We start from the raw sequence: 13,030 nt of genomic DNA, 5'->3' as shown, positions 1-13,030 counted from the left end.
TAGCAAGATACTCMTTGCAAGGAGCAATTTTAAAGTAGCCAACTAACAGCACTTTAACCCATCTTTACTAACTTACTAGTAAAACTTGCTTAAACACTTCTTTCCTCTAACCTTAACRTAAAATTCCATAAAACCCAGCATAAATTACCTGTTGCTTATTTGTTAAGATGATTTTTGGTTAGTTGAACCTGAAAGCAAGTAAATGTAGAGCTATAATACTCCATTGAGCCCAACATGCCCATGTCTGCAATTCAAGCTTTGTGAAGCAAAYCTGCACCTTCAGTATCMMMKKWWYMRRKKWWTWKKKTTTTTYWWWYWAWTTWKTWWRWWWWMTYTYYMTYYAWMWRWAAGAAAGAAAAAAATAAATTCCTGAATCCATGAGCTGGTAAACAGATTGCTCTTTAGCTCTCAAACCCATTGCCCCAGTCTGCATGTTTATTTTAAACACAGCTGACACCAACTCCCTATAACAATCTTCAGCTGGGTCCTCAACTTTCAGAGAGACAAGCTTTTACCATAATGATTTTCCACACAAGATCTTTGYCTAAATGTATTACATAAATGGCATATTAATTTATATAGTAAAAGGTAACACTTGGTACAGTTACCACTAACCTGGTGCTGACACAGCACTTCTGAATCAGACATTTTGATATCATTAACATATACTGATACCATTAATGTATACTTGTTCACAATGTAACAAATGAGAAAAAGAAGGTCAAAGTGAGTTCTTAATTAGGTGCAACAGCACTGTGTTCAAAACCCACATTTTATTATTCCTTCAGTTACATTTTAATTCAATAAATACCTAGTTTTCATGAATACATCATGCTAAGTCTTAGATGAGCAGCACAGAGAAGTTGGAACTAAACTCATAGGAACAACACACTAAAAGAAATGAACATTGGGCCACTAGATGCAATATTCTGCAACATTTACATTACACTGAAGTTTCAAACAGTGATCTCTAGGTAAATGCAAAAGTTTTTGTTTGTTTCTTTGTTTGGTTCGGTTTTTTTTTACAAAGTACAGACTTATTTCACTTGCTATACACAAAGGTGTCTGCCTTCAAAATTGTGCAAATTTACATTTCTGAAGTTATCTTCAGAGAATGATGATGACACAAGCCGTTTTTTCATTTTTCAGTTCTCAAACACTCATTTTCAGGAATTCATTTTAAACAGAAAATCTCCAAACAGTCAGTTAGATCACCCTGTAATATTTAAAATTTCAACATAATTTTAAGCTCTATGTTAGCTTTTTGTCCACATGGATGAATATTTTAYGTCCAAACATTTGGGGAACATCTTACCAAACTTTGTATTGTTTTCTCTGAGAGCAAACCAAAATAAGGGCTGTTGGAAGACATTCAGATTCCTCTCTTTTCATTTCCACATACCAAAATCAAATGCTTTTCAAAAGGGAAAATAAATCTAGGTCAGTTTTTCAATRCACATAATCAGACAACTGCAACACAAATTGTTTCAGGCCTAACACCTTCTTCCATACAAGTGTTTTCCACACAGAAGTGTATGCAGATAATTTGTGGCAAAATGTGGGCAGAGAAATGTGATGGTGATTAACCACCAGGCACCTATGATAGAAGGTTGGTATCATGCTTAAATTTGTCAGAAGTAACATTTCTATGGCAAAACTGAAAGGCAGTGGAAAAAAGACTCCTTACTAATTTTACTATACAGAATAATAGACATCAAGTGGGTATGGAAGGACCTTGTGAGTAAGATTCTTATACAAGTGATTTTGGTCTTACAGTAACTATTAGAAAAGATGAAATTAATGACATTTTTCCTTTTTTCAGTTAAGAAGTTGGACAAGCTGGAATTGTACATTCTTTTGTTCTACATTTCACATGTAGTCGATCAGGTTATTCTGCACCCATGGTGAAGGGAGGAGTTAACAAGGAAATCCAAATCTGTGCAATCCCAGAAATGAAATGTAATCGGCTGACATTCAAGAGTAACAACACATATTAGTACAGAACAGGTAAAAGGAGCAGCTGCTGACATTATTTCCTGAACCCAAACCTTTTAAGGTGTCACTGAAGAGCAGTCTGTRCTTGCAGGTGAAAGCACTACAACAATTCCTTGGATGACATCTCTCAATAGTTTAGGAGTTCAACAAAATCCACCACTTCCTCTCAAGATCTTAATACCATGCTTTTAAATCTGTACCACAGTGATCAGCAAATGCTTCAACACAGAGCGTAACAAATACAAATGGCATTACTTAGAAGGGCATTTTAATGTACATACAAATACTAAAACGTTATGTCAAACTCCCAGCATCATTTGCAGGCAAGAAAATGACAACAGATAAAATCATTTTATGAATCTGATCCAGCTCTATCATACAAGACACACACTAAAAATAAAAAGCTTTTTTTTCCTTTCGGAAAAAAAAAAACAACCTTAAATGTACAACTTCAGCAAGCTGCCAAGCTATCTCATTGATACATAAATCAGATTCTTCTGTGCAYGTAGCTTCAAAAATTAAATGAGCAGGTGGATTTTAACTGAACTTCTCATTCCCATGAGACATTATTTCTTTCTCCTCCAGCATTTCAGGATGCTCCCCAAAAGATAGGAAAGAGAATAGGACACAAAAGCCATTTCAGTTCAGTCTTTGTGCAAGGTATCCTGGAGAAGGCTGCATTCTTGTGTAAAGTTGCTGTCAAAACAGAAAGACAATTATTTTAAAATATGTACAAATGCATTACAGCATTTGGGCTTATGGAATTGAAAATTAATAGAGAAGAAATTAGGAATGTTTTTGCTAACAATATACAGCGTCTTTAAGAATYGAAAAAATCAAAATGCTTCCATAGRAAAGTGTTTCTTAATTTTGATTACAGCTAATTATGCTTTCTTCTCTTAATACAAATAAGAGTAATGAACCGAGTGTAATCAAATAGCCTACAGTGATTCAAAAAAGTCAAATAACTAGTCAGTAATTGTATTTCTACTAAGGTTCATRTCTGCTTTTAGTATAAAAGCTGCAAATATAGTTCTGCAGATTAGAAGCAAGAAGCAACAGCAGCCAGACAATAGAATAAAACAAATCGGAATTTTCACAAAGTCTGTATGAAAACATGCATTTGAATGACAAGGATAATAATTTTAAACAGAACAATGAGATAACTGTTGCRATCTCTTTATTATCTAAACCTGATTACCTGCTTGAACAATCTACTTTTCTTGATGGAGGGCTTCTATGAAGGCTTCAAGTTTCTCCTGGATTTCCCGAACTTTTTCTGGTGGAAACAAAAACATCACCATTCAAACACATATTACTAGTGAGTACGTGAGAACAGGTCCAGAAAGCAAAAAGAAACCCACACAAAAACCAYGAACAAAACCATGCAAACACAAACAAAATTAATGCTGTCATCAATGTTACTCCAAGCATTTTGCTTCCGAGTTACACAGGTTCATAGGTTTACAACATTTTTCTACATCAGAAAAAATGAAACTCTGTCCTGTTCAAAGAACTCCTACATATATGTTTTATGATTATCCTCTTAATTTAACAATTCAAAAACTTACTGAAGGAATCCAATATTAGAAATGCATATCAAAAACCTGAAATTTCCATCAGATCATGCACAGAAGAACTACTGTATACTTGTTACATGCAGGGAGTTGTTAGCTTTTAAGTAATGCCCACTAGCCCCTTTCCTCTTTAACCAAATATCCTCATTCTTCACAGCAAGTGTAACAAACACCACTAATCATTCTAAATAGAGTTGAAAGCTCATGCCCTTTCACCCAGGAGAACTTCTGGGAACCACACGACAGTATTCAAGATACCTCCTCAAAAGGGCACACACAATGTTAGGAATGTTTAAGACTTGCATTTTATTTTCTTGCGTTTCAGTAGTAATCAGATGGATGTGGGCAGAATCTCATTTTMTATAAAAAACTGAATCTGGGAGTTTATTTCTCTACCAAAACACGACTTGACCACAACTAAAAATAGTTACTAAAAATAAARAAGCGAAATTGGTTGTGAAAAATCCAAAATGGTTTAGGCATTTTTCCACTCTTTTCTCAATTCCATACAACATTTGTCATCATATAACCTGTTTGATTTATTAAATTGCTTATGAAGCAAGATTTAGAACATAGCTGGAATCCAAAGCCTGTGAGATTTCCTGCTTCTCTCTCACCACATCCTCATTTGAAGCTCCTTCTGTGTATGATTACAGCCATGAAAAACACACATTCAGATACATGAAGAAACAGGGGGAGAGCAACAGGACAGACAAAAATAAGTTAGATGAACATAAACACAGACAAAATTTTTYCAAAGCTAAAAATACTATTGGATTAAAGCCATATGTTCCCTTGTATGAGATAGAGGGTTTGAGCTTTTTTAAAAAAACATTTATTAATGTTTCTTCTCTTTAGCAATACCATATGTTATCAACTTGCTTTGCTATGCTGCAGTAACAGCAAAACAAAAAAAAAAAAAAACCAAAAAAAAACCAAAAAAAGAAACAAACCCAATCGGCTTTAAATGGGATACCTAAGTAGGAGTGGAAAAAAAATTACCTCAAAGAAAACACTAACATAGCTATGGGAACTGCAAGCTTAATCTAACAAAATGACAAGCCCACAAACAGACATAAAATACATTTTAGAGTAATAATAATAACAGTAATAGTAACAGCTCAACAAACCCCTGCAGTTCTGTTGTAACAGAAGTAGAGAATTTCAGATAGGATTTGAAATAAAGTATGGAAAATAGCCTGCATGAGTATGAAGAAACCTCAAGCTTCTAYATCTTGAAATTCTTAGGTGATGAAGGGTAAGCCACTGACACTTTCAACACYTCAGCCTGCCCTTCCCCAGTGGTGCTTATCTACAAACACAGAGGTACAGTGAAACTGAACACTACTCTAAGTCCTAAAGAAAACACCAAAGAAGCATCTGGAATTTCAGCTAATTTTTTTTCTTTTAAGGTACTCTGATATTAAATGAAGATTACAGTCAATATGGGGGCAAAAGCTATAWCTTGAAAATTAAAAAGTAGCAGCAGCTGATTTTTACCAGGTTTAAAAAAAAAAATCTGATTCAGTTCAGCAGAATCTTTGAAAACTGTCAAAGCAAAAAAAGGTAGTTCCATGATCCCTCCTCCTTATCAAGCACATTCAAAGTGTCTTCATTACTATCTTTTTGAATGAGAAAAAAAAAATGCATTGCATGCCAGTATATAAACCTCTAGTGTAATGAAAATGTTATTTCTATGGCATTTATTTAAGCAACGACTTAGCTTGGCTTCCAATCCCATTGTTCTATGAATGTTTACAAAATCAGCCTTTGCAATAACATTCTACTATTTTGGACAGAATTAACATAATTTTGGATCACACCAAGCTGGATGGTTTTTTGACCAGCCTGGTCAAGTGGAAGGTGCCTCTGACCATGGCAGGGGGCTTGGAATGAGATAATCTTTATAGTCCCTCCCAACCCAGACCATTCTATAATGGTTCTGGTTTTGGAAATTATTAATCCTGGACCGGGTTCTCCAAAAGGAACAGTAGTTGCCAGTGATAACTGAGGATTAGATCTCACCATCCAAAAGATTTCTTTGTGTTGTGCTTTCAGTGGCACTTTTTTTCCCCACTTGCTACGTTTTCCCAAGTGTGTTCTTTGTATTGATCAAGACATTAGACCCAGTGAAAGCAGGCAGATTTAGCAGTATTAAAAGCAAATATTTTCCTTTCTCAACCTCTTGCTAATGAAATATTCCAGTCCTGAAAATTAACAGCATCAGCAAAAATCTGTAATTATTATTTCACCCTTAAAAAAAGTTTGTGCCAACAAATCTATTCTAATTTTCTGATTAAAGCATATTAAAGTAACAGGATAGCAAATATGTATTCCACCAGAATATACTGAATCAGCTGTGTTTATTCAGAGAACAGGCATACTAAAATTGACTGCATACTATGAGCACTTTATTAGTTTTTATACTTGGACTGAATTGAAATGATTACTTAACTGTAATAATTATGAGGTCTTGAGGTAATTTAATACTTTGAAATAATATGCTAGCTATTCTTAAAAAAGAACAGTTACRAGTGCCAAAGAGCTGCAATTATTCATGCTATGCCCTATATTTGTAGCCATAGTAAAGCCCTTTTAGAGCAGCAGACCCCAGGCAACCTGTAACACTCTCCTGCAAGTCCATTCTGCAGCACACAGCAGCAGTCTGCTGAACTGGTTTAATTTGAAATAGGCTGATGGCAGACATGCATTTACATAGCACTAATCTTAACAAACTAGTAAATATAAGTGTTCAGACAGAATTCTAATAGAGGAGTGCAAGGGCAGCATCTGCAGTTGTGGRGTAACTGCCTAGAGTTTCATCAGCACCACGTTATCTTGTATGTGGAACAACAATTAATTCTCACAATTCAAGAGTCCGATGTTACCCATCTTTAGGGAAGTTCTTGCCTCTGTGAAATGCACAAGCTCTGTACCCACATTTGTAGGGTTTTGACTGACACCTAGATCAAACTATCAGTGATTTACACTAGTAAATTACAGTATATTCAGTTTTGAGTGAAGTTTATCAACATGCCAAACACAGAAAATCATTTGGGTTCCAGGTRAGAATACTTATTGCAGAAGTAAATTTAGGCATAGACAAAAAGTGACCTGTTGTTCTACGTTTTGTGATAGTGCGTTTTTCCAAGGACAAGTAAACCACAGATTAAAAGCATTCATTTTGCCAGCAAATTACTTCTGTAACTGGCTGAACTACCCAAGCTCTTTGATAAAATGCTCCCATATCACAAAAAGGACTTTCATTAAAGTGCTACACTCTTATTATATAGCACTACTGCATAAGTTTAAATATACACATTGCTTACATTGGATTCTAGAAAGAGGAYGTGCTCTTTGGTAGCTCTAATGTAGACCTGAAGTTACAAACACACAGTTCTTCCAGCAACTCTTAAACACTGATAGAAAATCAAATTAAATCAATGAAGAGTAACTGTAACTAAATCCTTGTTTCCATCTTAGAACAGTAAAATTCAGGGGCCTAGGGGTTATGAATGGTTATTCTGTTTCCCATTCACTCCATGTTTACCTAAAAGATAAGCTGGTTCATACATCAACTCATTATGCCTCTTGATATGGCCATGAATATTCCCATAATCCTCCCTCCATATCCCATAAAACCTCACTGACAGAATAAGGAAATTCTTAATTCAGATGTCTTGAGATCCTCATTGATGCTCAGTCTCTCCTTATCTCCATATGAAATGATATTGCTACCCGCTCATCCTCTTTTCATTAATCCTGTGATCCTTAATCTGAAAGGCTCAAAACCAGACTAATTGATCTGTAATGAGGATTTGGATACACTGTGAACACAGAAAGATGCAGGCACAGATAAAGTTTGCTTTTCCTAATATTATAAGCTGATCAGAAAGGAACCCCCTGAAATATTTAGGTCTTACAGGGAGGGTTTGCTTTCTAACTGCTGCCTGAGATACCCAAGCTTAGCTACCAATGAACATTGCTAAAATGAAACAGCTGAAGTTAGTTATCAAGCAAATCTCCTGAGGTAAGGTCAAATAATCTCAAAATAATATTAAATAAATTACAAAAGCGAAGTGCATTACTGATTTATTTCAAACACACTCCTAGAAGCAAGAAAAGGTTTACTTGTATTTTTCAACTGCATTAATTGCTTTAATAAAAGATGTGCCCTCTTTCCACAAAACCTGTCTTGCTTATGGTTCTGAAGATAAATTTGAGACATTCTAATACATATTTACTTGCATAAAACCAACAGTTTAGCACAGTATTTCAAAGATGTTCATGTGTGTCTGTGCCAGAACAGGAATAAAACCACATGAGTACTTCAGGCAAATCAAAAAGCTTTCCCCTCCCAATAAGAAATGTGCACAAATGGTATCAAATCTCAAYTGTAGCAACAAAACAAATTCTAAAATCTTTCTGGACATAGATCCATCTTTATTTTGTATTTCAATGAAACTTACAGCAWGAAATGACCACCAAAAATGTGTTAMTATCCTCCTGTTCTACATTACARTGATTTCTATCTCCARCTAATGTTTACATGGCTTTGATATWAGAAAGCTYGTGGTTGTTACTCCTTTTGCTCTGGATTGTGTTTAGACTTGAGTTCTCTCCTTCCTATTTGTTTTTTTTTAAACCTTCCTTTCTTTCTAAATCCCTTCCTTGCCTATAAACATTCTCACTGCTTGCTGTGCTACTTCTATGTTACGGTTAGTTAACCACAGAGGCAGAAATTTGGAATTTACTGCTGTGAATGCATCATCTTTCCTCTAGTAAAAAGGAAAGCCCTGTCAGTGGGAATTCATCACAATGCCCACAAACACACCATTAAAAATGAGAGATGTCGATACAAAGTTTTCTACAGAAAGCTGATTTTTACCTTAGGACTATCTAAGACACAAACTCCATAGTGGTATATAACTCCTATGGAGAGTCAGGTGAAGACTGAATCATCACTTTGGAGTTCAGCCTTTTGTGCCACATTCCCCAATTTCCCAAGGGCCATATGAAAGCTTTACTTCTTGTTAAAATTGTATGGGACAGCACACTCACAGCCACTCCAAATAATACCCTAGRAAGCAGATTTCCCAGCACAGTTACAAGACCTGCAGCAACACGCTTACTCATGTCTCAGGCAAACACTGCCATAATTCCCTGATCAGTGTAAGGTCATGTCCTGCTAAATTCTAGAAAATCCTTTGAAACCACCTATCACATTTTTTTGCCAGTTTCCTCTTGTTCACATACCATATTCTCCTCTGGATAAGGCTGAGAGGAAAGCCAAAGTTTTAAGAAGGGGGAAGGAAAAAAAAGGCAAAACCACCCAGGCTGCCCTTAAAGAGACAGAATATAATTTGTCAACTGCAAAGACAGATTTATAAGTAGAGGGCCCCCTCTGTTCCTTTAAGGCTGCAAAACAGATGGGAAGTGAATGGACAGTCAAAGGGTCAAGAAAACACATGGGAGGTGCTGCTTGTATGCTGTATGTATGTTCCCAGCAAAAGAAAGAGGTCAAGATTGTAACTGCATGGTTGGGTGCTGGAAAGGCCTTTTCTTTAAGCTGTTACAAAGACAAACGCTGTTCTTCATCCTGCTGTCAAACTRCTATAAATATTGTTTGTCAAGAGAGTTTCAGCAGCTAAAAGTTTTTTTTAAAAAAAGGCTGAGCAGCAGGATGAATCATGTGAATGATTCTTAAACAATTAGCTCATTAGTGTAATAAAAGCACTGCAGAATCCTGGAAAGTTTAAATTGAATTTATAATAGTCCATATAGTAAATCCATGAATCATTATGAACATACAGCCTTTAAAATGCAAGCTTGCAGAACAYAGCTGGCATGATCTTTAGTTACCAGTAGTTAGACTGAATGAAGATGCCAACTGATGTTATATCGTAGTAGCTTTCCTTTAATGTTATGTTTCTTATATGTGTTGCAGTCTATCATGAGATTTGAATTTGCATTCAATTTGATCTCCTTKTGCATGGCAATAACAGGAAAAAACATCAAGGAGCCTGTTTCCTACAAAGATGTACTTTTTCTTTTCTCTGTTGGAGGCAAATCCACCTCTAAACAGGAGGAGATCACCTCCAAATTATATATTTAGCCTGATGTAGAAACATAGTAAAATTAAGAAGTCATTTTAGACACAGACCCCTCAAGTCACAGCTGCCATCACTGAAGTTACTTTGTTGCAAGTATTATTACAAAATTCATTATTAATCCCTTCATAGCATACCTGAGCAAAACTGCCAGCTACCTTTATGAAACAATATTATCTTTATTTCACACTAAAGGTGACCAGGTGGCAGCAGAAGACAGCTTGTCTGAAAACATTTCAATTGTTTTTGCAAGCTACTGAGCACTGGAACAATATTTTAACACTACTAATAATGATCTTTAGCTCCAGAAATGAGAATTGTGTATTGTGCTATTGAAATTGTAGATTACTAATCAATGTCTTGAGCTATAGCTGCTGCAGGTTCACAAGTGAGACTTCTGCAATTTAACAAAACAGTTTTGGCCACACATTTCCCTCTCCTCAGTGGAACAGAACAGAAGCTGGCTGTGCTTCTTAGAGCAGTCCCTGGTGCTCCCTAACTGGTAAACATGAAGTCCTTCTGTCTCTGACAGAGCATTTCAGAACTGAGCTATGGGGCTGAAACAAAACTGACACTTATGTAGACTACTGAATATGCAAGAGCCATTTCCATGTGCTATTACACATCAGTCCCACTTGGCTACAGATAGGACACTAAATAATACCAAACTGTGATGTGAGGACACAAACTATTTCTACACTGCCACTGACGTTAGCCTATTGTACCAATGATCATTACCTGTACTAAGCTGCAAGTTTATTCTGCATAATAATTTATAACGTCTGCAATATCAAGTTAGGATTTGGGCATCTTTCAATCATCTGTCCCTATCTTAGATTTTCTAATTAAAACCGTTCTAATAACTCAATCTTTCAACAGAATTTAACTGTGTTGCTTACTGGACAGCTGGAAAAAGTTTAGTAGCTTAATTTTTAATAGTCAGAAATGTAAGTCACCATATTCTGAAAAAAAAAAACCAAATGGTCCTATTATTTTTTCTTTGCTAACATTCCTTATGGGCAAAGTGGATTTGACTACGATTGACAATGTGCAACATTCAAGACACAGATTTCTCCTGCTTTTGGAAATGGGAATGTTACATTCCACAGCTCCATACCACTTTAGAACAAAAGCATATATTGGTCCATTTACAAGCCTGTAATTTATATCAATAGTAAATCYCTCCATAAGTAAATCTCTCCATGATAAGTACTTAAATTTTGATTAATAAGTACCCTTAGAAGCAACCAGTACAAAAGAGAAAAYAGCATCCAGTTAGATATTTTGATCCTTGCAACATTCAGAAAATGCTAGGAAAAARAATAAATTCAGCAGACACCACCACAATGACCCTCAAGTACAAGAGACATGGGTCTAGGGTAAGATTAATAGGCATTAAATATGTCATTATTCATGTAGCAGTTTATCACTATTTTTCAATGTCAACTTTAARTGATAGGCTTCTTTTAGTCAGTGACAAATGTGGTGAACTTTGTAAGGATCCGTTTTAGGACCTGGACATCAGTGCCTAACTCTTCATCAATAACTAAGAAATCACAGCAGACAGGCTTTGGTCATCTGGGATTCTTAAGTTAAGTAAACCATCACTCCATCACAGGATGTCTACAAGTGATGTATGTTCTCCCTTGAGGATTACTTCCCTCTCTGAGAAGATACAGCYTTCTAAAGCACTTTCTGCCATGACACAAAGCAGGAACTACCTTATCTGCACTTTGACACACAGACCATCCTACACATTCTTCTGGTTTTAATTCATTAGTTTCATGCTGCTGCCCCAAAACTCAAGAGGAAAAAAAAAAACTGGAACATTCAACCAGTGTCTGTCACATGAAAACACATTTGCTCGGGTCGATTTCTTAAATTATCTACACAGAATTAAAAACATGATTGTCATGCAAAAATAATTAATTTGCKTTCTAACAGGAAGTTTGCAAATCTATTGTGAGATATTGCTTTGGATCAAAATAGGGGAAGACATGACCATACAGACTGATTCCAAGCACATTTACCCCCAGCTTCCTGCATCATGGAGCACCAGGACCTCTACAGWGCTCAGAGGGAGCACAGGAGTCATGCTGCTACCAGCACACTGCTGACACCAGCACAAGCTTGAACTCRTTAAAGAGCAGACAGCCCACACTTTGTGCCTGATTGAGATTTGGGCAGAAATGAATGCGCTCTGAATGACAAGTGGCCTCTGATAAGACACAGGCCATATTAACATTCTCAGGGAAGCTGCTGGCAGAGAACTGTGAAGATAGCAGCTACCCTGCACATTCTTAGCAGAAGCTGGGAGATCTGTTTCGTGATTCCTAGAGGGAAATGGCTGCTCTGCTTCTGTCTGGATAGAAGGCCACACCATCTCCTGGTGTAACATTCTGCCAGCTCAGGATGAGATGAGTGAGTGCYCCTCACTGCTATGACCAGGTGAAAGGAGAATGAGATGAAAGCAAGACTACTGACACCTCTGGAATTGTCTCACAACTAGGAAGTAACCRTATTTTTGCCTAAGTAGCTTCTAAAACTCCAAAATTTAGGCACTATGGAAGAAATAAGAGCACAAAATAACCCAAATTCTTCAAATTCTAATAAAATTACTCCTCCATTTGCATTTCCCAAGATGCTTTCCTCTTTCCTACATCAATCTGTGGGTAACAGGGATGACATCTGGGCACTACCTCCAAATATCTTGAAAGTGATACATTTTTTCTGTACCTTGTAAACACTGAAAACCACACTAGTTTTGATTTAAGGACTACTAACCGTTGCCTTTTGAGTTGTTTTGTCCACCTCTAGTTTCTAGGGGAAAATTACCTATGATCTGCTTATTTAAGAGATCTTTCCCCCTACAGCTGAGCTTTGCCCCTWTGAAACACTGTGACCTTTTAAAAAAAGTTAAAGTTCATAATAGAAGAGCAAATGGAAGCAAAGGCTTTAGAAAGCCAAGTTAAATCCTGATTTTAAGGAGCACATGTAATCAACAATGTCATGAAGGATAGAGGTCAAATCAAAACACGACTGGCAGTCATCGCAAGGAGCTGAAATTTAATTAGGCTACAGTAATGACCACAATATAGGATCACTTTCACACAACATTTTCATTCTGCAGCTAACAGCAATGAAAGAAAAAATGTAGCCATTGAGCAAGTAATTATATGCAAAATACTCTTTACAGACTTTATCCCCAAGTTTGCATAAATGCATAGCAAAAAAGGGGACTCACTTGGATTAAAACCAGTTTGTTACATAGAACAGACACRACCAGAACCCACTCAGCTTGGCCAAATCACAGGAACTCCAGATCCTGAGTCAGCAACTTGCATATGG

The 13,030-nt window shown here is 36.3% G+C and overlaps 1 protein-coding gene across 4 annotated transcripts in view; it reads right to left on the bottom strand.

The window, feature by feature from the left end:
- Positions 1-531: 531 nt before the first annotated feature.
- Positions 532-13,030, bottom strand: part of OPA1 (OPA1 mitochondrial dynamin like GTPase) — a 48,030-nt gene continuing 35,531 nt past the window's right edge. For 2 of the 4 annotated variants that reach the window (XM_057385375.1, XM_057385377.1), the window contains 2 exons: positions 3,197-3,274; positions 532-2,691 (listed from right to left, as the gene is read on the bottom strand). In XM_057385375.1, coding sequence (XP_057241358.1) covers positions 3,210-3,274 — 65 coding nt within the window. In that variant the 3' untranslated portion in view covers positions 532-2,691; positions 3,197-3,209. The remainder of the gene's footprint in view (positions 2,692-3,196; positions 3,275-13,030) is intronic. The other 2 variants (XM_057385376.1, XM_057385378.1) reach the window with 1 other exon arrangement.

Source organism: Malurus melanocephalus, unplaced genomic scaffold, assembly GCF_030028575.1.
Source record: "Malurus melanocephalus ecotype Western Australia unplaced genomic scaffold, MMel_1.1 scaffold_821, whole genome shotgun sequence".
NCBI classification, from domain to species: Eukaryota; Metazoa; Chordata; class Aves; order Passeriformes; family Maluridae; genus Malurus; species Malurus melanocephalus.
The sequence above is the reverse complement of the archived record's forward strand: the minus strand, read 5'-3'. Positions and strand labels throughout refer to the sequence as shown.